This window comes from Neovison vison, chromosome 10 (genome assembly GCF_020171115.1).
Source record: "Neovison vison isolate M4711 chromosome 10, ASM_NN_V1, whole genome shotgun sequence".
Taxonomy (NCBI): domain Eukaryota; kingdom Metazoa; phylum Chordata; class Mammalia; order Carnivora; family Mustelidae; genus Neogale; species Neogale vison.
In genome coordinates this window covers 73,260,557-73,284,129 of record NC_058100.1, presented here as the reverse complement: position 1 = coordinate 73,284,129, position 23,573 = coordinate 73,260,557, and the positions used below count along the sequence as shown (strand labels likewise).

Genomic DNA, 23,573 nt, shown 5'->3' with positions numbered 1-23,573 from the left:
CATTGGGTGTGTGATGATTCCTGGCTGGGACTAGAGAAAGCCATCAGCCATCCTCTGCAGGGACCGGGCCTGCCGGCTGTGTCCCCACTGGCTGCAGGAGCAGGGAGGCAGTCTCCCGAGGCAGAACTGGCTGTGTGGGGAAGACCAGAGGTTGGGGGGGCGGCTTTGGAGGTTGGGCAAGGACCGCTGACCCCTCGCTCCCTCCCTGACCCTCTCCAACTCCTGGGCACAAGGCCATCCCAGAAGGTGAGGGGGATGGAATGGGGAGGCCTGGGGTCAGTTCCCAGCCCTGCTGTGGCACTGAGAGGGCAGCTTCCAGCGCAGATCTGTCTCTCGTACACCTGCACTGGCCACCCAGCCCCAAGTGGGAAAGCATGGTGACACTAAGGCTTCCCGGGTCCCAAGGTGAGGCTGTAATGCCTGCAGGTTTGCTGTTGGCCCAGGGTTCTGAGGTCTGGCAAGAGACGCGCTGGAGAAATATAAGCTACAGCTGTGTTAATTATTATTATTTTTATCGTTATTGCAGAAGGGAATGTTCCCCTGTTAAGTCCCTGGGAAAACGACTCTAAAAACAAGTCGGCACCACCCAGGACTTGCATCCAGGAAAGCAAGCCCTGGCAAGGTCCGGCCTCCAAATCCGCCCCTCCCAGCTGGTTCACCTGGCTGGGCGCACACCTCCCTGCCCGCCGCCTCCCCCAACACACATACATGTTCGTGCAACATACGCACACGCTCACACGTGCACACATACACATGTACCCTGCCCACACCGCTCCGGCAGAAGGGAGGGTGATGAGTCCCTGGAACACTCTGGAAGAAAAGCTGGTGAGCCTGTAGGTAGCAGAGCCATGTGAGGGTCCGCAGGAAGACCCCCTGCTTTCGTTGTTCTGGAGATTTCTGTTTTGCACACATCATCCCGTAGGCTCCCTCCCAGCCTAGCAATTGAGGGCGTTAGCATCGCACAGGGCAGGACTTGAGGCACGGCTTCTACAGGTGCTAGCTGTGTGATCTTCAGCCAGTTGCTTAACTTCTCTGTGCTGTCACTTCCCTTTTACTCTCACAGGGGGTGGGGGGCGGATTGTGTGGACTAAATAAGAAATAAGCTTTGTAAAAGGCCCAGCACCTGGTAAGCATTCAATAAATGGTACCTATTGAAATTCAAGACAGACATTCTTGTCAGCATTTGGCAGATGAGAAGAAACGGGGCTCCGTGAGATTGTCGCAAAGTTGGTAAGTGGCAGAGCTGGGATTAGAACCTGCCAAGTTCCACCCAGACCAGTTCTCTTACTGCCAAACCCTTTGGAGGCAGATATTTCCTGGGAGACCTGGCGGCAGTGTGGAACTGAGGTCCCTTGAATTGGGCCTTTGGCCCTCCCCAGCAGCCAGCTCCGTCCTCCCTGATGTCCCTCCCCCCACAACTGCACACCCAGCTACCCCTCCAGGGACTTCTCCATGGGGTCAGCGGGGCTAGCACCACAGCTGTGGCTTGGTCGCTGCTAAGTGGAGTTAGTGGGGACAGGTAGGGGAGACCCTGGAGCCAGGTGGAAACCTGAGGGTCTGGCAGGGGCAGGGAGAGGATGGTGATGGATGAGGAGCAAGGTGGGGGAGGGGCAGAAGACACAGGCCTCCAGGAGGAGCGGGGTTTGCTACAGTTCCCCAGGGCTCCTTCCAGAACGACGCAGCCCACATTCGCAAAACCTGTGTCTTCCTATCAGACAAGAACACATCTTTAAGCCCGGTGGGAAATCCAACTATTAAATTTGCTTTTCAGATATAACACGATTGTGACTTTATGGTACATGAATTATATCTCAACACTGTTTTTGAAATATATAATCATGTAATACGTACGTGTAGATGCCCATGTACATGTCTTGTATGTGTTTTATATAGATATGCGTTGTCAAGAGCACTGGTTCTTGCCCTTGACTAGCTGTATGACCTTGGGAAAGAGGCTTCATTTCTTTTTAGCCTCAGCCTTGCCATGTGCCTAATGGCTGGGTGGCTGGAGTGGAACCCACTCTGCAGGGCGAAAGAGGAGAAGATCCCCAGGCTTGAAAGGTAGCAGGGGGTCATGCCTTGAGTCCTGGCCTCTGCGCTCGGCCTGTCTGCACTTACTGCTCCGCCACGCATTGTACTTATGAGATCTTGGGCAAGCTCTTTAGCATCATTAAGCCTCAGTTTCCCTTGCTCTAAAAGGGGAATGCCGGCAGTTCCTACTCCGAGGGTGTGGAAGGGTTCAGTGAGATAATGCCTGGGAAGCACAGAGCTTGGGGCGGGCAAGGTGAGGCGTGTGTAGTGGATCCTGCAGCGGGGTCGGAGGCCTGGGCCCAGAGGTACTGAGTGTGAAGGCGCTCTGCAAATGGCAACACACGGGGTCCGTGCTGCTGATCATGGTCCCCAGACTGCTGCCTGCAGACCTAGGCCAAGGCCCAAGCTGGGGGATGGGGGGGTGGCAGTCACAGCTGGGACCCCCTACGCTCAGTGATTGCTCTCATGAAGCAGAAGGGAGGCCAGAAAAAGCAAAGCAAAGAAAAGAAAACCCCAGCAAATTCTCTGTCCTCCCCCAGCTCTGCAGCTCCTGGGGGATCTGAGCTGCATAATACAATGGGATTTAATAAAATGCCTTTAACTCACAAAGTTTGTCTGCTGCCAGCTCCTTAATTAAATTGCCTAATGCTGCTTTGCAACGGCAGCAGAGACTCGCGTGTTTAAAGGGCACCGTGTTGCCATGGCGCTCCCCCAGCCGGGGCGGGCGGGCGGGCTGGGGGGGGGCATGCAGATGAGGCGCAGGGTAACCCTGCCTGCAGTGTCCTCCCCGCCACCTGCGTGCACACGCACACTCGCACACACACACGCACACGCTGCGATAGCCTCTGATCTGATTTTTCTGGGAAAGCATCAAATCCTTGCTAAGAATGCTGAGCCAGGGCTTTAGAAAGGGGATACTCGGGGGCATCTGAGCACAGTGGAGCCAGCTGCCGGGCAGGGCCACCATGGGTCCCAGGCAGAACCCTGGGAGCTCGGGGCCACCTCGTGAGGCCGGGGGTGGGGAGCAGCCTGACCCCTCCCTGGCCACTTGCTCCGGCCTCCCCAGGTGCAGTGTACAAATACACTTCCCAGCATGTGCCCCGACCTAAGAAGGGTGGGAAGTACTGGGCAAGATTCTGATTGGTTTAATGAGAACTGGAGGAGTGGGCGGGGGTGAGGGGGTGATGTTCTTTCACACAGGGAGGGTGAAGGAAAGAGAAACACACATCCGTGTGGGATTTTTCCGTCCGATGCAGTGGTTCTCAGTCCTGGCTTCCTATTAAACCACTTGGGAATTTCCCCCCAATATTTTACATGAAGCATTTGAAATATATGGCGAAGTTGAAGGGATTTGGCAACGAACAACCCTATACCACCATCCAGATTCTACCCTTAACCTTTTCCTAGACTTGTTCTCACCTCCCTCTCCCATCTACCCATAAATCCATTTTATTTTTGGTGCATTTCAAAGGAAATTGCAGACATCAGTACACTTTGCCCTACATACTTCAGCATCAACGACAACGGAGTTCAATTTCGGTTTACAGGGTTTTCTCTTTTGATATAAGATTTACATACAAGGAAATCCTGGAGAGGTTTTTTGGTTTTTGTTTTTAATACCATGCCTGCATCGTACCCCCAGAGAGCGATCTCACTGGACTGGAGCGGGATGTAGGCATCAGAGTATTTTAAGAGATCCCTGTATATACGGGGGGTGCGTGGGCAGCTCAGTCAGTTAAGTGTGTGACTCTTGGTCTCGGCTCAGGTCTTGATCTCAAGGTTGGGAGTCCCCCAGTGTGGAATTGCTTTAAAAAAGTAAAAGGGGCGCCTGGGTGGCTCAGTGGGTTAAGCCGCTGCCTTCGGCTCAGGTCATGATCTCAGGGTCCTGGGATCGAGTCCCGCATCAGGCTCTCTGCTCAGCAGGGAGTCTGCTTCCCTCTCTCTCTCTCTCTCTCTGCCTGCCTCTCCATCTACTTGTGATTTCTCTCTGTCAAATAAATAAATAAAATATTTTTAAAAAAGTAAAATAAAAATAAAAAAAATAAAAGAGTCCTCTCTGATTCAATGCTGCAGCCAGAGTTGAGAAACAGAGATAATAAGAAGCAAAAGACTTATTTTTATTTCCCCTAAGCAGAACATAGAGGTCCTCTGCCCGCTTCCCTTCCCCTGGTGCTCTCCATGTGTGCATTGTACAACCACGGCCATGCTTCGTTGGGGGAGGGGGGCCTCTGGGTCCATGTGAATCCACTCCTTCTTGTGTTAGCATTATATTATACACATCTAATGTGTCTTTCCAGTGGCAAAGGCCATACCTGTTTCAGATTCCGTACCTGTCACCGTGATGAAATCATACAAATTTTCATATGATGAGTAGGGTACTTATGAAATGGCAGTAGATGGAGGAGGTGATGGGTGTGGTGATGGCAGCCAGGGCGGCACGATGGGGCTGGTGGAGACGGCAGGCTGCAGGTGTGGCGCGGCGGTGAATCTGAGGGCACAGCGCTGTGGCGATCGTTATCCTGGTGATGCTGCTGGTGTCACCCATCCCGCGGGGACAGCGTGCAAAGAGGTGCTCCTTCTCCTTGCTAATACTGTCTGGGAAGAATGTTGGTTGTCCCAGAGCTGGGAATGTTGGTCCCTCTATCTGAGAACACCACTGCATTCAGAGAAGCTGCCTGAGAACCTTATCTGCCCCCAGAGACCTGGAAGAGGGCCCGACAGAGTGGCAGCAGCTCCACGCTCAGCCACCCCGTCCCACGGCACTTGAACAAGACCCAGCTCCCGTATAAGTACAAGCGGGTCATTAGGAACATGTATTTAAGACGAACAGTCCTGGGAGCCAGCCGGAGTGGGATGCCAGCCATCTCATGATCGATAGAGATTTTATTTGCTGCCTACGTGGTTTCCTGTTCCTTTCATGCCTGGTACGCTCGCAGGAAGACAGGAGAAGTGCTCTGGGTCCCTCTCCGTTAAACCAGGCAGGAGAAGCCGAGAGGCGCCAAGCCCCAGAACACTCCCGATCTCTCATTACGGCTGTTAGCTGGCGTCCCTCTGAACTGTCCTGGGCTGCTGGGTTTCAGAGAGATATGTTAAAGGATGAGAATGAGGTTGGGCTGCTAAGACATACTATCCTTTTAAAATATACACATAAATAAGCCCATAGAATGATGCCAGAAAATACGTATAAAATAATGTTGTCCAGGGGCGCCTGGGTGGCTCAGTGGGTTAAGCCTCTGCCTTTGGCTCAGATCATGATCCCAGGGTCCTGGGATTGAACCCCACATCGGGCTCTCTGCTCAGCGGGGAGCCTGCTTCCCTCTCTCTCTCTGTGCCTGCCTCTCTGCCTATTTGTGATCTCTGTCAAATAAATAAAGAAAAAATCTTTAAAAAATAATTTTAAATTAAAAAAAAATAAAAATAAATCTTAAAAAATGTCCAATCCTTTCATTTTACAGGTGAGAAAACCAAGGCCAAGTGGGCAGCAAATAAAAGAGTGTTAAGAACAACAGTAAAAATACCGCTCGTGGATATAACATCTCTAACGATGCAGATATCTCACACCTGGGATCTGACCGGGTTTTTAGACCAGGCCAACGAGCTGGCAACAACTTCCTGCCCATCTGACAGACGGTTCCTGGGCCCCTTCCCAGATTCTTGCCGCCAAGGATGAGCCCTTTGTGACATATTTGTAGCACTGACGGCTCAGAGTACACCCTTCACACTCATGTGCTCATCTCCGCCATGCCCTATCTCTGCATGAAGGACAGAAGGTACTAGTCTTATCCCTGTTCTTCAGAGGAGAAAACAGAGGTTCACGGAAGGGAAGCATCTCGCCAAGCTTGCACAGTTAGTAACTGGCAGAGCAGGAACCAGGATCCAAGTGTCCTGTGTCCGTGGGCCGGGGCTGCCATCGCAAAGTACCAGGAACCAGGGGAGTTAAGAACAGTAGAAATTTATTGTCTCCGTGCTGGAGGCCTGAAGCCTGGAGTCAAGGTGCAGCAGGGCCACACCCACTCTAGAAGCCCAGGGGAGACTCCTTGCTCCGCTCCCCCTAGCTCCCGGGGCCGGCCGTTGGCCTTTGGCTGTTGGCGGTCTTCAGCTCTCCGCTGTAGCCATCATGGATTTCTCCCAGTGCCTCTCTGCGTCCAGACTTTCCTCCTCTTATAAGGACACCAACCCCTGGAGGAGGACCCTCCTTAACGCAGTATGAACTCATCCTAACTTGATTACATCAGCAGAGGTCCGATTTCCAGATTAAGGTCACATTCACAGGTACTGGGAGTCGGGACTTAAATATATCTTTGGGGGGGGTGTTTAGAGTTCAACCCATAATGGTCCCTATCCCATGCCCATGTCCTTCTACAACATGCTATTTACATGCTGTGCTCCATCCCACCCCCCACTGTCCTCCCTGTGTGCCACCAAGGACAGGGTGCTCCCCTCTCCTGCAGTGCAGAAAGTGGGGGCTGGCTGGGCCCTGCTTCATCTTCTGCTCTTCCCAAAGTATTACAAGCTACTAAGGTAGAATCGTGAAATATAGGTGGGCTTTTTATCTTTTTTATTCTCAGACAGTAAAAATCATTGAGACTTGTCCTTAATTAGTTTAATTTTGAAGCTTCTAAATATTGATTTAACCTCCACTCCTTTGTACTTGCTGCAGTCACTGAATTATGCCTGTTATTGATTACAGAGGGAAGCATTTCCATCCGCCGGGCTGTGCGGCATCTGGGAGCCCTTGGTCCCCCAGCAGGTGCACTGGGCTCAGAAGGCACAGACAGGCTTGGAGGGGAGGGTGCCTCTGCCAGACTGGAAAGGGCCTTCCTTTTCCAAGGAAGGAGAGTTGCTCCTCATAGGCCATGGGCCAGTTTTTTTCTCTTGCGTTGGCCCACACCGAAGGAAGTTGAGTAAGAAGTCACTGGAAATCTCCCCCATTGCATTCTGGGTCCTAGGAGAACCGGGCAGTGGGGGGTGGTGGAGGAGAATGTGGGGCCAGGGTCTAGAGCACAGGTTTTGGAAAGCAACCTTTAGGCTTTGGCAACAGCCAGAACCTCGTCTGGGTCATGTCTCTACCAGCTAGACCTTCTTGAGCAAGGTCCCTGCCCTCTCACGTCTGGGAAACGGGGCTCTAACCCCCTCCCACAGTGTGCCTCTGAGCACTCAGCGCAGGCTCACGTCAGGCTGCTGGCCCGAGGCCGGGCTCACAATCAGTTTTCAATCCACAGTTGCCACTAGCAGCATTGCTGTCCCACCGGGAAAATCAGGACTAGCCTTGGAAGCACACTGTATCTTCAGGCCCTGACTCTAGGACTTGTTTGCTGTAGGACCTTGGGCAAGTCATTTACTACCCTTTCCAATAAAGTGGAGTAATGACCTGCGGCGCCTGGGTGGCCCAGTCAGTTAGGCAGCCGACTCTTGATTTTGGCTCAGGTCATGATCTCGGAGATGTGGGATTGAGCCTGGCATTGGGCTCAGGGCTCAGCGCGGAGTCTGCCTGGGATTCTGTCTCTCTCTCCTTCTGCCCCTCCCCTGCTCTTGCTCTCTCTTTCTCTCTCTCAAAATCAATCAATCAATAAAATCATTTTTTAAAATGGGGTGATGACATCTGCGACCTCCCTGGGCTGTCCTGAGGATCACGTAGGATCACAAACCCAGCAGAACTGAAGTGGCGAGGGGCATCCGGTCCTGACGGGTTATGACCGAAGGCCGTGGTAGCTGCCGCCTGGAGGCTCCTTTGGCCACACTCTGAGGGCAGTAGCCTGTCCAGACCATCCTGGCTCCGACCGGCTGCTCCAGCCTTTTTGCCACATCAGCCACATTCTCCAGCCCAAAGGTGGACCATGCGGTTCTTGGAACTCACTTCCTCTGTTTTTATTTTGTTTTGTTTTGTTTTCCGAGGACCTTTGCTCCTGGTGTTCCCAATAGGCGTAGAATGCCTCCCACCATCTGTGCGACACTTCCTCTGGGAATTTGTTTTAAGGAACTTTATCATGATACAACTTGCCTTGTACAATTCAGTGACTTTTAGTAAATTTGCCCAAATGTGTGGCAGAATCACATTCTCTCTGCTAGGCTGTGCCCCTGCTGCCCTCAGTATATGCTTCTGTGACCGCTCTTATCAGATGTTAGTAGATCAGGGTTTTTTTTTTTAAATCTGTGACTCTCAGCCTGCCCTTCCCATCGCCTGGCATCCCTACCCCCTCATGGTGCCAGCACACAGTCGGGGCTCTATTAATGCTCACTGGGTAAACCGTTTCCTTGTGGCACTGACAGAATGGGTGAGGGGATCTGGGATACCCGAGTCTTCATTGTCACTGTAGTGATGAGAAACTCATCATCCACGTGGCTGTCACTGAGTGCGCCCAGCAGGCACCGTCCTGGTTTGCAGAGTTTGGATCTCAGCAGGAGGGGCCTTACAGGGGACCCGGCCCGGCTAGCCTTGAGCAGGAGCATCGGTCAGAATCCCCCCGCAGAGGGCTTGTTCGGCCTCGGTTACCAGGGCCCACCCTCTGAGCACCTGACTCTGCAGCCATCCTTGGGCTGGGCTCAAGGACCCGCCCTTCCAACAAGTTCTCAGGTGACGCCAGCATGGCTGGTCTGGGGACCCCCGTGGGAGAGCTCCTGGTCCAGCCCAGCCACCCTGTTTTACAGATGAGAAGCCCGGTCCTGACACGTCCCAAGCTCTGCCCCCAGGCTGAGACTAGAACGCAGCCCGATAGTGTCCCGTGTCGTCTACCCTCGGGTCCGTGTCCTAACCTCCGCTCCCTGCTCTGGGCCTCAGGGAAGACGCGCGAGGGGCAGAGAAGCCTGGAGAGAACTTCTGAGAGACGCTCATCCCAGGCCTGACCCGGGCTGCAGACGGAGGGGCCAGCGGCACTGGGGAGGGGACCCGGAGGAGATGCTGAGGACTGACAGGCCATTCTCACTGCCATTAGGGGAGAAAACAACCCACCGGCAGGGCCTCCGCCACAGCCATTTATCCCGCAGGCTGCCCCGACAGCTGACAGAGGGAGAAGGCGGGAGCCCTGCGCCGGGACAGAGGCTCCTTCGCCGCGTGATTTATCTCTGAGCTTCATCTGGCAAACCTGCTGATGAAACGAGTCTCCTTTTCTCTCCGCCTCATCAATTTTCATTCTGATTTCATTTTCCTTTTCCGTTAGAAGAAGTTTGGCCTTTCTCCGTGTCTAACTGGTCTGCTCCCCATTCGCTCTGCCTCCCTTTCTCCTCCCTTTCTCTGGGTCCCAAACCCTCCCCCCACCCCTTGTCCCGGGCATCTCCCAGCGTGCTCGGGGTCCCTCCCTCCGCACCCCAACACTGTGGAAAGAGAAACCTCCTCATCTAGCTCCCCATTCACCTCGGACAATGCTGATTCCCTCTCTTCTTTCCAGGGCCACAGAGCCACAGAGCTGCTCTGGGACCGCTCACAGTCCAAGAGAGGAGGCATGGGTTCTCAGAGGATGAGGGAAGGAGCAAGGGATTGATTAATTTGTAGGAGAGGCCATGGTCAGGGAAGACTTTAGGGATGGGAAGGAAGTCCCAGGATATACAGGTGAGACCTCCTGAGCAAGGACCCTGCTTGTGCAAAGGCTCAGGGGCAGGAGAGAGCATGGATTGCACCCCTCCGAAGTCCCGCTCCCCCACCCCTTCCCCGTGCCCTCGCACCAAGATCCCAGGGATCTACTGTGTTTCAAGAGATATTCTGGGGGAAGCCTGGGTGGCTCAGTGGGTTAAGCCTCTGCCTTTGGCTCAGGTCCTTGTGATCCCTCTCTCTCTGTATCAAGTAAATAAATAAAATCTTAAAAAAAAAAAAAAAAAAAAAGATATTCTGGGGCCCCGGCGGAGGTGGGGGTAGGGCAGCCATTTCGGAGTAATGCAGGAACTGCCCAAAACCACCCCCTCACACACACACTGGATTGTAGGAGGGCCAAGGGGAGCGGCAGGGAGGGAGGCTGGAGAGGCCCATGGGTCGGCAGCTGGGCTTGGCTGCCCATCTGACTTGGGAGGATCCATAGCCCTTGTGGAATGACCATGGGCTGCCGTCAGGCTGGGCCCTGTAGAACTCTGCCCCCAGCCTCTCCCAGCTGCTAGGGAGCATCTAGGGGAAACAGAGGCACTGCTCACCTAAGCCAGGAGGAGCCATGTTGTTTATTGGGTGAGGGCTGTCGGACAGCAGTGACCTATAAACGAGCTGAGTCCCAGAACTGTCCTGGAGACTCGAGACAGGACCCCACTGGGAGGCCCCAGAGAGGGCAGCTAGCTGCACAGGGAAGGGGGGGCAGCCTGCCGGGGAAGGGTTCCTAGGAGAGGGTGCCCGTGCCTTGGAGGCCAGGCAGCCAGCGACGGGCCAGTCTGGTGCTGGCTTGCTGCAAAGATGGTCTAGAAGCCGGGGACCGGGCCTCAGACAGACTGAGGTGGATGAAACAGAAGGGGGCTCTACTAAGCATCAGGCATTTTACAGATGTGCTCTTCCTCCAGCTGCCCTGGGAGGTAGGCTCTCTCCCCAGACCCAGAGGAAGAACCCAAGAGAGTGAAGGTGCTCAAGGTCACCCAGCCAGCGCCAGGACTCAGGTGCAGAGCGCTTCTAGCGCCCACCCCTGAGCCACTAACCTCAGCTCTCAGAGGGGTCGGTGGAGTCCACAGGATTGCCAGAGGGGGCTTGGGACTACTCTAGAAGGGCGAGACTCATCATAGGATCATGTGGAATCCAGAGGCAGAGAAGCCTGAGTCAGAGAGCAGTGCCATCTCCGCCAGGGGCAGGCCCAAGCCAGGGGCAGGGGAGCCAGGGGCATACGTAAGAATACAGATACCAGGAGCAGCGTGTGTCTCCTTCCAGGGGGCGAGAAAGGAGGCAGAAGGGCGTGAGCGCAGACTCTGACCAGCCTGGTCTCCGAGAGCACCTGCACAAGCAGCCCCCCTCTCTCCCTGCTCTGCCTCACCTGCCCCTCCCTCTTGCTGTCCTTTTGCGGATACTTCCTAAGCTCCTACTGTGTGCCAGACTTTGGAAGGAGGGCCACACAGTCTGGTGGGAGACACAGACTGAAAGGAACCAGCAGCTCATTATGGAGGGATGCTGGGGCACCATGGGAGCCAGGAGAGGGGTTGAGGGGTCAGGGCAGGGGTCCTGCGAGTGGGCCGAGGGTCGGCAGAACCTGGCAGCACACGGCAGCTGCCGACTCAGCTCACACCGTTCCCCGCTCCCCACTCCCCTGCAGCCTCCTGCAGTGCAGCTACCTCCTGGCACCCTCCACGGCTAATTAAGAAAGAAAGAGGCAGGCTCCCTTCCAGACACCAGAATTCTAGCACCCTCTGCCCAGGCCAGCCAGGAGACAGGGAATGGAGAGACTTCGGCTTGGGACAAGGCCCTGTCCTCCAGGGCCAGGGAGGGGTTTTTCCTGGAGTGCTCTCTCTTGCACTACAGAGGAAGGGGGGGCAGGGTGGAGAAGGGAGCCCCTCATCCTTTCCCCAGGAGGTGCCCTCCCACTTTCCTCTCTACTCTCCTCCAGCCACCACCCCACCACCCACCCCTACCCACTCTCAGAAATCAGCTTCTGGCTCCAGAGCCATGGAAATAGAAAGGGAGAGCAGTGATACCCTGGACCCCAGTCTGGGCTTCCCATGTTCCAGCTGCGGGCCTTGGTCTGACCCCACAGCTCCACTGAGCTTGAGCTCTGGGTCTGTGAAGGACCCAGCTCTCTGCTAACAGTTGGGAATTAGCTAGAAATCCTGGCCCAGAGCAGGTGCTCAGGAAAGTCACACCTTTCTTCTGAGCCTCCGCCTTAGGTCATCCTTCCAGAGGCATCAATGGGAGCAGAAGGGACTCTGCCTCACGGAAGAGAGGTGCTCAGTGGAATAATGGTTTTCAGGGTTTTACCACAGTGACCCAAGTAAATGCACGGTTTTGCTGATATCACGTTCCTGACTATGCCCAAGTGTGGGTGTGTGCATGCAAAACAGAGCTAAACTTTCGCAAAACAGCGCTCGGTCTAGTTGTGTTCAGTATTATTTTCTATAGTATTTCATTTTTTAAAAATGCGGATTGTGACTCACTTTAAAAATTGTTTCCGTGCCCCACTGCATGGGCTGAGATCGACAGTGCACACCGTAGAACGCCTCCAAGCCCTACAGGGAGCGTGTGCCCTGCACGGGGCTCTGAGGACTCATGAACCAGTAACAAAGCGCCCTTGCCTCCAGGAGCTCACAGCCTGATTGGGAAGTCAGACTCCCGAACTCACCATAAGGAAGGGGCTCCTCGGGAGGAGGTCTGTTCCAAGAGTCTCGGGGGCTGGGATGCAGTGGGAGAGACCACCCTTCTTGGAGGGAGTCAGACCTGTGCAAAACGTCACTGAGAAGGTGGCATGGGGGACGACGAGCTTTTGTGGCTGAAGAAGACCTGACGGTTGGAGTTGGAGAAGGGCTTTGTGGGGTGAGGGGCCCCAGGTGTGGAAAGGACTGGCAAGTGTCCAGTTTTGCGGGAGTGTGGGGTGTCTGGGAACAAGATGGCTGTGGAGAGGTGAGCGGGAGGCCCTCCAAAAAGGCTGACGGACGTAAGGGTCACGGCAAGAAAGGAGAGGGGAGAGTAAGTGCAAGCACTGCGGCTGGGGTGGGAGAGGGACAGGTCGAGGTGGTGGAGAGCTCCCTTCTTGGAGACCGCTGGACGGCGGGGCTGGCGGACAGACGTGGGAGGGCAGAACCAAGAGCAGGCGTGGGGGGAGATGTGGGATGTTGGATGTGGGGCAAGTCGAGAGGAAGAGCCTCTGACCCAAGGGCTGTGGAGAGGGCCAGGGATGGCGAGCAGGGAGGCTGGGCTTCTCCTTCCTGGCCACCCCCACATTTGTCCTCATGCCTGGTGCCCCATTCTCTGTAAAGGGAAGACCTCCGTGTTCGGCGGTGAACAGGAGGCATCAGGAGGTGGCCAGGACCCGGCAGGGCTTTGGGGAAGGGAGGTTGGAGGAGAGGCACAGAGCAGCCAGGGGTGTGCGGGGAGGGAGGTCATCCTGCCATCTTCCTGCCTCAGGCACATGGCTGGATATTGACTGGGAGGGTGCCCTGGGATCCTTCTGGAGTGCTGGAAATCTTCACATCTTGTGTTGGTTGGTGTCCATCCGGGTACCTACTAATGGGGAAACTCGTGGAGCCGCGCACTTGGGATGGGTGCCATGTACGTACTCTGCTGTACATATGTTACACTTCAAAATATTTTTTCTAAGTTTATCACAAAAGGTGAGAGCTGAGACGTAGGTGGTAAGATGGAATGAGAGACAGCTGTGAGGGGGCCGAATGAAGGCCAAGAACAGCGCTCTGTACACCTGACCCCCGCACTCCCCCCACGGTGGTTCTGGGAGGAAGGTATTATCCCCACTTCCCAGCTCCAGCATCTGAGGCTCACAAGGTTGCCTGCTTGGCCCAAGGTCACACAGCAGGCAGCAGAGCCAGGCTGACTCTGATGCCAAAGCCCAGGCTCCTTCCGCTCCACCGCTCCTCCTTTGCATAAGTTATTTATGGAATTCACACTCTGCAAGGCTAGATAAACGCTCAGTTCCCCTCGGCTCGCTCCGAGGTCCTGCCTGTCTGTGATTCAATGAGAGGTGGGAGTGAGGAGCCCGGCTCACCTCCCAGGAGGAGCAGGAGGCCAGGTGCGCCGATGGAGGGCTGGCCTCTCTCCCCCTGCGCCCCTCCCACCCAGCGCTTATCTGCGGGTGAGGAGGCCGGAGTTTATCAACGCTACACTCAATTATGCTGCCCATCTGTCTCCGCAGCTCAGGGAGACCTGGCACTGAAGCGGCGAAGGCCAGGCCATCGATCACCACCACCGCTCCTCCCTCCGGACCCTTGACTCGGGCTCTGGGAGTCAGGGTGGAGGCTGCCGGGAAGGGGAGGGAAGGGAGGAGAGGATGAGGCTCCCTATCCACCAACCACCTGGAGGAGCGCACGGTCGCAGCGCACAGGAGCTCGGGGACCGAGCGGGGGCGGGGCGGGGCCGATCCGGGGGCGGGGCCGGGCCGGGCCCGGGGCGGGGAGGGGCGGGGCTGAGCCGGGGAGGGCCGGGACTGAGCCGGGGGCGGGGCAGAAGAAGGAGCAGCGTTTGACCAACAGCTTCTCCCAAACTCTTCGTTCAGAGCTTTGCCAAGGATCTGAGTTTAATAGGGAATGTAAGGGACCATTCCACACTTCATACCAAATCCAGAGCAGCTGCCTGGAGGAGGTAAGTCCCACATACCTTGCAGAGCCAGCTCTTGCAAGAGAAACTTTGCCCCTGGAGTAGACAGCCCTGCTTCCCTGACTGTGGCCCCAGGGCCTTCAGTCTCCCATCACTGAAGGCCAAGGCTGGCCAGCAGCCCCCAGCCCCCAGTCAGAAGGCAGGCTGAGGTCGTGTGCAGCCTGCTGGCTCTGTGTCCCCCTGGTGCCAGGGCCAGCCACGCTCACACAGGGACAGTGTCTTCCCTGTGCTGTCCAGGTGGAAAGGGGTGTCCCTCTAGCCTGAAATCAAGAAGTGGTGTCTGCAGAGGCCCATCAGGTGGCTCTGGGGGAGGAGGAGCTGAGGACCCAGGTCAGCTCTAAAGGGATTTGCATCTGAGGCAGGCGCTCTGGGCCAGCCCTGTGCTCTGCTCCTATAAGGCAGACTTGGATCCACCAGGCAACAAGCCTTGGCTGGGCTCGTGGCTCAAGTTCTGGAGTCCGAGACCTAGGTTCGAACTCTGGCCCAGCCATGTGGAAGCTGCATAACCTCTGAGAAGTTACATAAGCCCTCCAAGCCCTAGGTGCTTCCGCTGAAAGTCCAGACTGAATGATCCCTTCTCCGCCTGCATGCGGGGTCAATGGGAGGCTCATCTCTTTCACCGCTGGTGTCTTTCTCAAGCACCCTCTGTATGCGCAGCCCTGCACTCAGTGCTTTGGGGTTGCAAAAGGTTGTCAGACGTGGCCCCTGCTGCAAGGAGCTTGAAATCCAGTTGGGAAAAATGTCCACACAATCATTTGAACTCCTGCTCACCCCAGAGATTATAGATAAAAGGCAATTAGCTTTCTCTGCAGCTCCCGGCAGAGATCGCTAATCAGCCTGCATGAGTGGGCATGAGTGGGCGTGTGCAAGACGGCCTGAACCCCTGTTGGCAGGTGAGTAGGCAGCTCGAAGCTCCTCCCTGGAAGGGGCTGCGTGCTCAGCAGCGGGGCGGAGGACCTGTCTGGGCCATTGCCAAGCCTTGGGATCAGGGGTGTGGCCAAATGTGAGTCATCCAGCCACTGCCTCTCTCTGGGTGCTGAACCCCAGCCGAGGAGGAGGCCCTCTGCCTCCCCCACCTGCCTAGCCAGAGGGGCATGAGGAGGAGCATGCTGCCTGGGGTAGAGGGAAAGGCGACTCTTGGGAGGTTTTTAATTAAGTCTTAAGTGGCTCCTTCACCCCCTGCGCACATCTGAGCCCCTGTAGCACAAAGGTGTTAGAACAAAAGTGTTGGAGGAGAGACACCTGTGGCTCAGTCAGCAGCCAAAGCCAGGAGGATGCTGGGGCCTGGCAGAAGACCCCCTCCCCAGCCCCGCAGCCTTCTCTGCCCTTCAGAACTGTCCTGGGCTCTCCTAATGACTTGGCATTTTTCAGCCCTGCCAGAGGGTCACTCTGTAAAGGTGTGACAGTTTCTCTGTCTCTGCCATTGCTTCCCCATACCACCTGGCGGCCACACTGGGCCACCGTGGGCGAGTCAGTAGGGGCCTGTTGAGCAACAGGACCCAATTTCTGCTCTCCCACCCCCCGCAGAAGTCCTAGAGCTGCAGAGTCTCGCAAGCCCGGGGCATGACTGGAGCTGGACGAGAGCTTACGTTTATTGAGCTCCTTCTGTGTGTGCCCCACTCCGCTCCCTTAACCCTGATGATCACCTCATTTTAGACATAAGAAGCCGATGCTCTGAGAAGTCAGTCAGTAGTATGTCTTCCCAGCGTGCCCTGGTAGGAAGGGGTAAGTAATAGTAAGAGCTCTCTGCCGGTGGGTTCTGCTCCCTCGTGCCAGGCCTAGGCAGGAGGCAGGGGCCTCTGGTGTGTACGTGCAGGAGGACGACTGGCCTAGGTCCAGGCCCATGACTAGGTCATCCTGGGACTCAGCTGGTCCCTGTTGCCTCTCCACGCGCAGAGTAGACTGCAGAATCCCCTACCGTCTTCCTGCCCACCACTCCCTGGCTTGGGCGGCCAAGTCTCCCGGGCTCCCCTGCACACACATGTGCGGGCCTGCATGCGTGTGGACACGTGTGTTTGTTTGCTCTCAGTTTTATGTCAGGACGCACACACCCCCACGCAAAACCTCTGTGCATTTTAAGTCACGGTTGTTTTCCCAGCTTCAGAAATAGCTGCAGAGGAAGGTGGGAAGTAGTCAAATGTAAACAGGCATACCGCTCTCCTGCTCAGGGGAGGGCACCCCGCCTCCAACTGCTCCCCACCCCTCCCCAGCATCCTGGAAGCGGGCTGAGGTGGACATGGACACAGAGCCCCTCTGGCCGGCTGAGAGACACCTGCCTAGAAGGCAGTAGCACACATGGCCCCAGGGGACAAGAATGGGCAGCCAGCTTCCTGCAGCAGCGGCCTGGGGACGGAGAAGTCTGGTGTAAGTCGCCCAGCCTCTGGACTTGGGCGGACTCCCGTCTCCTGTCGCTTACCAGCTCTGTGTCTTGAGCCAAATTCTTTAACCTCTCATGAACCTCAATTTTGTCATCTGCAACGGTGTGGGAGGGGGGATTAATGCTTATCTTGTCGACTCATTATGATGTTATGACCGTTAAGTGAAATAAGATATTCAGAGTCTTTGAAGAGCCCGGGCACATCTCAGGTGCTGTAAGTGCTGGGTGATTCCCTGATACCCGCATTTGGAACACTACCTGAATGGGACCTCTGCTCAGGAAGGGACTGGGCCCAGCAAGGCCTGCTGCTTTTCCCCCATGTCGGTTGTAGGTCAAGGTTGGACTTGCCTCCAGAGCCATGGAGCCTGGCCTTGGGATCTGTGGGAGAGCCCGGATTACCCATACCTGGGAGGGGGAAGAGCAGTGGCTTTGATTCTACACTGGGGGTAGGGGGGCATCTCCAGGGGGATGGGGCCCTGGGGCCACAGAGATTGATTCACACAGTAAACATTCACTGGGCCCCTGCTGTGTGTTCCTAACACAGTCATGACTGAGACAGGTTCCCAGCTGGAGAGCCATTTCCATGAGATGGGGTCCAGGTAGGACAGAGGGGAACATGGGGCTCTCTAACAGCATGAGGAGGGCCCCTTAGGTGTGCCAGGGGTGGGGAGTTTGGAAGAAGCTTCCCTAGGAGGTGACTGACCTTGAGTCTCAAAGAACAGCTAGGCCTTGTCTGGGAGACAGAAGGAGACATGGGAAGGGGGCATGTAGCAGGATAACTTCAGCTTGAGAAGTCTGTGCACATCGGGTAAGGGGGAGGACAGGAAGAGAAGCCAGGAGGTTGGCTATGGCCAGGTCAGGTACCTCACTTGCCGTGCCAAGGAGCCCAGGCCCAGGCTTCTTCATCCCACCTTCTCCTTCTGGCGAGCTCGGCCAGGCTGCTGGACAGGTGGGAAAGTTGCTAAAAACTGAAGCTGTACATGAGGAGAATCCCAAGCAGACCCCGGACCGCACCAGCCACTTCCCCAGCCAGTCTGGGTGTGGGCTTGGGGACCACTGCCTTCCTACTGCCAGAATCCTGGGAGCCCCCTCACCCGGAATCTAGAATCTGTACTGTTTCCACCACCCCCTACCCACACTGCTCAGAGGGGTGCCTGGAAACTCTCACTGTATTTTCCATTTACCCAGTGAGCCAAGGAGGGAGGGGGGAGATGTAAGAAAGGTAGAAGAATCTGTTCCACCTGTCTCGGCTCAGAAGGACTGTGGAGATGACAGAACTCCGGCATCCTCTCTCCCCTCCAGACACTCACGCATGCATACTCCTTCCTGAGTTATCCTGGAAGCTTCTTGGTTCATTCTTGCCCTCCTCCCAGGAAGACTTACTCCCTCAGCAGATAATAGAAAAGGACACTAAAGCCCTAGAGTGGGACACCTGGGTGGCTCAGTGGGTTAAGAATCTGCCTTCGGCTCAGGTCATGCATGATCCCAGGGTCCTGGGATCAAGCCCCACATCCGGCTCCTTGCTCACCAGGAACCTACTTCTCCCTCTGCTGCTGCCCCTGCTTGTGCGAGCTCTCTGTATTCTATCTCTCTCTCTCTCTCTGACAAATACATTTTAAAAAATAAAGCCTGAGGGCTGTAGGAGAGAACCCAGGAGCCCTGAGTGTGGTCCAGCCCACCTCTCTCAGCAGCTTTGCCCTCCGCAGTCAAACAGGGGTGACACAGGCGGGGGGAAATGGATTCTGCTTCCCTGCCTCCCCCTTACTCTGCATCCTCTTCTTCCAGGGCTGCTGTGATGGGGCGTGGCGATGAATGAGCCAGCCCAGCCCCAGCCAACAAGGATGGAGAGCCGCACCCGGGAGGGTAAGAAGCGACGCCCACCCATCCCCACGTAGAATGACTGTCCTGGGAGGACCCTCAGCCTGTGAACTGGCAAGAGTGGAAGGACTCCAGACTCTTCTCGTGGATGGTCCCCTACCCTGCGGCTCCATCATGAGGCTCCTTGTGGCCCCCCTCGTGCTGGCCTGGGTGGCTGGTGCCACTGCCACCGTGCCCGTGGTACCCTGGCGCGTGCCCTGCCCCCCTCAATGCGCCTGCCAGATCCGGCCCTGGTACACACCCCGATCGTCCTACCGCGAGGCCAACACCGTGGACTGCAACGACCTGTTCCTAACAGCCGTGCCGCCCGGGCTCCCCGTGGGCACTCAGACCTTGCTTCTGCAGAGCAACAGCATCGTCCGTGTGGACCAGAGTGAGCTCAGCTATCTGGTCAACCTCACAGAGCTGGACCTGTCCCAGAACAGCTTTGCGGACGCCCGAGACTGTGACTTCCGGGCCCTGCCCCAGCTGCTGAGCCTGCACCTGGAGGAGAACCAGCTGACCCGGCTGGAGGACCAGAGCTTCTCGGGGCTGACTGGCCTGCAGGAGCTCTATCTCAACCACAACCAGCTCTACCGCATCGCCCCCAGGGCCTTCGCCGGCCTCGGCAACCTGCTGCGGCTGCACCTCAACTCCAACCTGCTGAGGGCCGTCGACAGCCGCTGGTTCGAGACGCTGCCCAACCTGGAGATCCTCATGATCGGGGGCAACAAGGTAGATGCCATCCTGGACATGAACTTCCGGCCACTGGCCAATTTGCGCAGCCTGGTGCTGGCAGGCATGAACCTTCGGGAGATCTCCGACTACGCCCTGGAGGGCTTGCAAAGCCTGGAGAGCCTCTCCTTCTATGACAACCAGCTGGCCCGGGTGCCCCGGCGGGCGCTGGAGCAGGTGCCCGGGCTCAAATTCTTGGACCTGAACAAGAACCCACTGCAGCGGGTAGGGCCCGGGGACTTCGCCAACATGCTGCACCTCAAGGAGCTAGGGCTAAACAACATGGAGGAGCTGGTTTCCATCGACAAGTTCGCTCTGGTCAACCTCCCCGAGCTGACCAAGCTGGACATCACCAACAACCCCCGGCTGTCCTTCATCCACCCCCGCGCCTTCCACCACCTGCCCCAGATGGAGACCCTCATGCTCAACAACAATGCTCTCAGTGCCTTGCACCAGCAGACGGTGGAGTCCCTGCCCAACCTGCAGGAAGTGGGTCTCCATGGCAACCCCATCCGCTGCGATTGCGTCATCCGCTGGGCCAACGCCACGGGCACCCGGGTCCGCTTCATTGAGCCGCAGTCCACCCTGTGCGCCGAGCCGCCAGACCTCCAGCGCCGCCCCGTCCGCGAGGTGCCCTTCCGGGAGATGACGGACCACTGCCTGCCCCTCATCTCCCCCCGCAGCTTCCCCACCAGCCTCCAGGTGGCCAGTGGAGACAGCCTGCTGCTGCACTGCCGGGCACTGGCCGAACCGGAACCCGAGATCTACTGGGTCACTCCGGCCGGGGTCCGACTGACGGCTGCCCGTGCGGGCAGGAAGTACCGGGTGTACCCCGAGGGGACTCTTGAGCTGCGGAGGGTGACGGCAGACGAGGCGGGGCTGTACACGTGTGTGGCCCAGAACCTGGTGGGGACTGACAGTAAGACGGTTAGTGTGGTGGTTGGCCGGGCTCCCCTGCAGCCAGGCCGGGACGAGGGATGGGGGCTGGAGCTCCGGGTGCAGGAGACCCACCCTTATCGCATCCTGCTGTCTTGGGTCCCCCCACCCAACACAGTCTCTACCAACCTCACCTGGTCCAGCGCCGCCTCCCCCCGGGGCCAGGGCTCCCCTGCTCTGGCCCGCCTGCCACGGGGCACTCACAGCTTCAACATCACCCGCCTCCTTCAGGCCACGGAGTACTGGGCCTGCCTGCAAGTGGCCTTTGCTGATGCCCACACCCAGTTGGCATGCGTATGGACCAGGACTAAGGAGGCCACTCCTTGCCACAGAGCCTTAGGGGACCGGCCTGGGCTCATAGCCATGCTGGCTCTCGCTGTCTTTTTGCTGGCAGTGGGGCTAGCCGCCCACCTGGGCACTGGTCGGCCCAGGCAGGGGTTGAGTGGGCGGCCTCTCCTTCCAGCCTGGGCTTTCTGGGGCTGGAGTGCCCCCTCGGTCCGAGTGGTGTCTGCGCCCCTTGTCCTGGCCTGGAATCCAGGAAGGAAGCTGTCCAGGTCTTTGGAAGGGGAAACACTGTCCCCACCATTGCTGCAAAATTCCTGAAGCTCAGCCTGCTCGCCGCAGTAGACAAGTACCTAGGACTCCTTTTTACCAAAAGGGAAGCGGTCTGGGCCAGATGCCCTGCCAGGAAAGTGACATGGACGCGCGTGCTGGAGGCCTGGCGGCTGGACCGAGACAGACGGGGCTTTGTCGCTCCAGGAGCTGCTCCTACTGCCTCCAGAAAGTCACCGTTACCTTCTGGGGGCCTGTCTGCTGACATCGTGAGGAGCATCTCTGAGGAACAGGAAGGACTCTGGCTGGAGCCTCCCATCTCCCTAGTTGTCTGTGTGCCCAGAGGCGCCTGGGCCCCTGCTTGGATGTCCCCTGCCTCTGTCCCCAGGCCCTTAGCCCAGGGGGAGAAGCCCCCTCCTCTTCTCTTTCTTTGTACAGTTTCAGTTGCTTGCTCTTTCCCCTCCTGGGCAAGGGCTGAGGGAGGCCTCTCCTCCACACCTTGGGGGACCACTCTCACAGTGGGTCCCCCACCAGATCTTGAAAGACGTTTGGGGAGAGGGATGCCCAGGAACACCTCATCTTGGCAAGCCCAGATTGGCACTGCAAGGTTGACTTTCTACAGGCAATTTTGTACCTTTGTGGAGAAATGTGTCACCTCCCCCCAACCCCATTCACTCTTTTCTCCTGTTTTGTAAAAAATAAAAATAAACAAGAATAACAATAATAAGGGGGAAAGGAAACAAAAGGAAAAATCATCTTTGACTACTACGTGTAACTCTAAAGTCCTCTTCTCAGGGATCTGCACACCCAGCGGCTGGCGTGGGGAAGGGCTGGGACAAAACAGGAGGGGAGAAGGAGAGGGTGATAGAGGGCACAGGTGTTCCCTGGAGGTCTGAATCTGGGCCTACTCCCCAGAGCCCCCGTCACTGTGAACGGGAGAGCTGGGGGCAGAAGGGCAGAGAGCAGGAGAGGCTGACGGGAGAGGGAGGAATCACAGGAGGAAAGGAGAGGGCGGGAGAGGAGAATGGAGAAAAGCTCAGAGAGATGGAGAGAGTGGAAATTTCCATCACCAAACATTGTCACCCCTTCTCTTTCCCTGATAAGCAATTAACATGCCAGTGCCTAGGAAGCACTTCCCGGCCTATTTCTAATTAAACAAACCCAAGAGGCAGAGTCATGCAGAGAATTGCAAATCATCAGGACAGCAAGAACTTTGGCTCACTGGGGCAGAAGGGGGTGTGGGGCGATAGAGGATTTGGGGAGGAGAGGACTGTGGGAGAAAGAAATTGCTGCATTGATCTTTCTGGTCCATTTCAGCATCATCTGCAATGAGCTTGGTTTGCTTTTGCAGTATTTTCTTTTTAAAAGACAGATTGACTTCTTAGGACCAAAGGCAAAGAAGAGCATCTGTCAGAAAGGCTGTAGAGCCCAGGGGAGGGGCTGCTGTGACGATCACGGGGCCACAGCCCTTGCTCCTGGAAGGGACTAGGAAAGCCACGGGTCTCCTGAGACCAAAGAAGCACCACGTGAAGCTAAGTACCCCCGCGCTCCAGACACAGATGGCAGACTTGTTGCGATTTGGCTCCAAGCCGCCACGGAGATGGCAAATGGACACACAGGTAGAGACGGAGCATCAAGCCCCACGGAGCCAGGGAAGAGGACACTCACCCCAAGGCCACAGACAGGGCTCCTCCGCAGCCCTTTGGTGGCCACAGATCCAGAGGCCTTCCTCCTGTCAGCCAGGGGGCGCCCACATCACAACCACCTGAGGGCTTGTGGGTTACAGGTGACTGGGCCCACCGCCAGTTTCTGCTCTAGATCTGGGAGGACCCAGGAATTTGGATCTCTAGGAAGTGTTCAGGGGACGGAGCTGCTGCTGGTCAGGGGACCATGCTCGGAGAACCCCAGAGTCTGGCCTGTGGGGGCTAGAAGGCTTCACTCCCTCCTCTGTGGACCCCAGCGTGTTTAGGGGTAACAGTAGGTTCTGGCCCCAGGAGAGACAGAAAAGGGGCTGGAGGGTGGTCTGTCCGCCCCTCCCCCGCCACAAGTGGCCTGCTCGGCCCCCGTTAGGAAATGACCACCCTCTGCCCCCTTCATGCCTGCTTTTCCCCATGGGCCAGTCATGTGCTTTTTAGGGTAAGGGGCTGGGAAAGCAGAGACAGGACCCACTGTCTCCCTCTCCCCTTTGGGCACCCATGGCCAACATTCCTAACAGCCCCCATTCCCCGCCCCGTGTTCCTTCCTGGGGAGCTTTAGGTCCTGGTGGCTACTCCTGGCAACTCTGCCCACTGACTGGAGCTGGCCAGTGGGACCTAGCTTGCTCTCCATTGGTAAGGGTCGGGCCATACCCCAATCCAGAGCTCTGTGGGGAAGATGTGGGGCAGAGCCTGGGCTGAGCATGAAAAAGGGGAGTCAGACATCGATGCCTCTCCTTGGGCACTGGTTGCCTTTCTTGATCCGAGCCCCCATGGCACGAAGAATCAAGGCGCCGTTCCCCTAAACCAGCCCTCAGAGCCGTGTAAGCCTGGGGAGCCCCACAGCCCCCTCCCATCACCACTGCACCTGCCACCCAAGAACTTTCCTACCAGCCCCGGGCCTGGTCCTAGCAACACAACCTCCAGCTGGAGGCCCAGGGCCTTTGGCCTGCGAGCTCAGAACACCTGTATGCATGCCTGAGCCTGGGAGGCAGAAGGCCTCGTTGCCACCCTCCTTTTGCACAGTCTTCTCAGTTGCAGGGAAAAAGCCCTGCAAGAACGGTGGAAGCCCTGAGCCCCACCCCACCCCCCGCCCCCCACCCAGGCAAGGGGATGCACTCCTGGTTCCCAGTCCCAGTTCCTGGGATCCACTGCACTGCTGCCTCCTGGCTGCCAT

The 23,573-nt window shown here is 56.8% G+C and overlaps 1 protein-coding gene across 5 annotated transcripts in view; it reads left to right on the top strand.

Annotated features, from left to right (window-relative positions):
* LRRN2 (leucine rich repeat neuronal 2) overlaps positions 1-21,411 on the top strand; it is a 61,615-nt gene extending 40,204 nt beyond the window's left edge. For 4 of the 5 annotated variants that reach the window (XM_044267708.1, XM_044267706.1, XM_044267704.1 and 1 more), the window contains exon 2: positions 18,408-21,411. In XM_044267708.1, coding sequence (XP_044123643.1) covers positions 18,435-20,753 — 2,319 coding nt within the window. In that variant the 5' untranslated portion in view covers positions 18,408-18,434 and the 3' untranslated portion in view covers positions 20,754-21,411. Of the gene's footprint in view, positions 1-16,789; positions 16,837-18,407 lie in introns of those variants that run through there. The other variant, XM_044267707.1, reaches the window with a different exon arrangement.
* Positions 21,412-23,573: the final 2,162 nt, after the last annotated feature.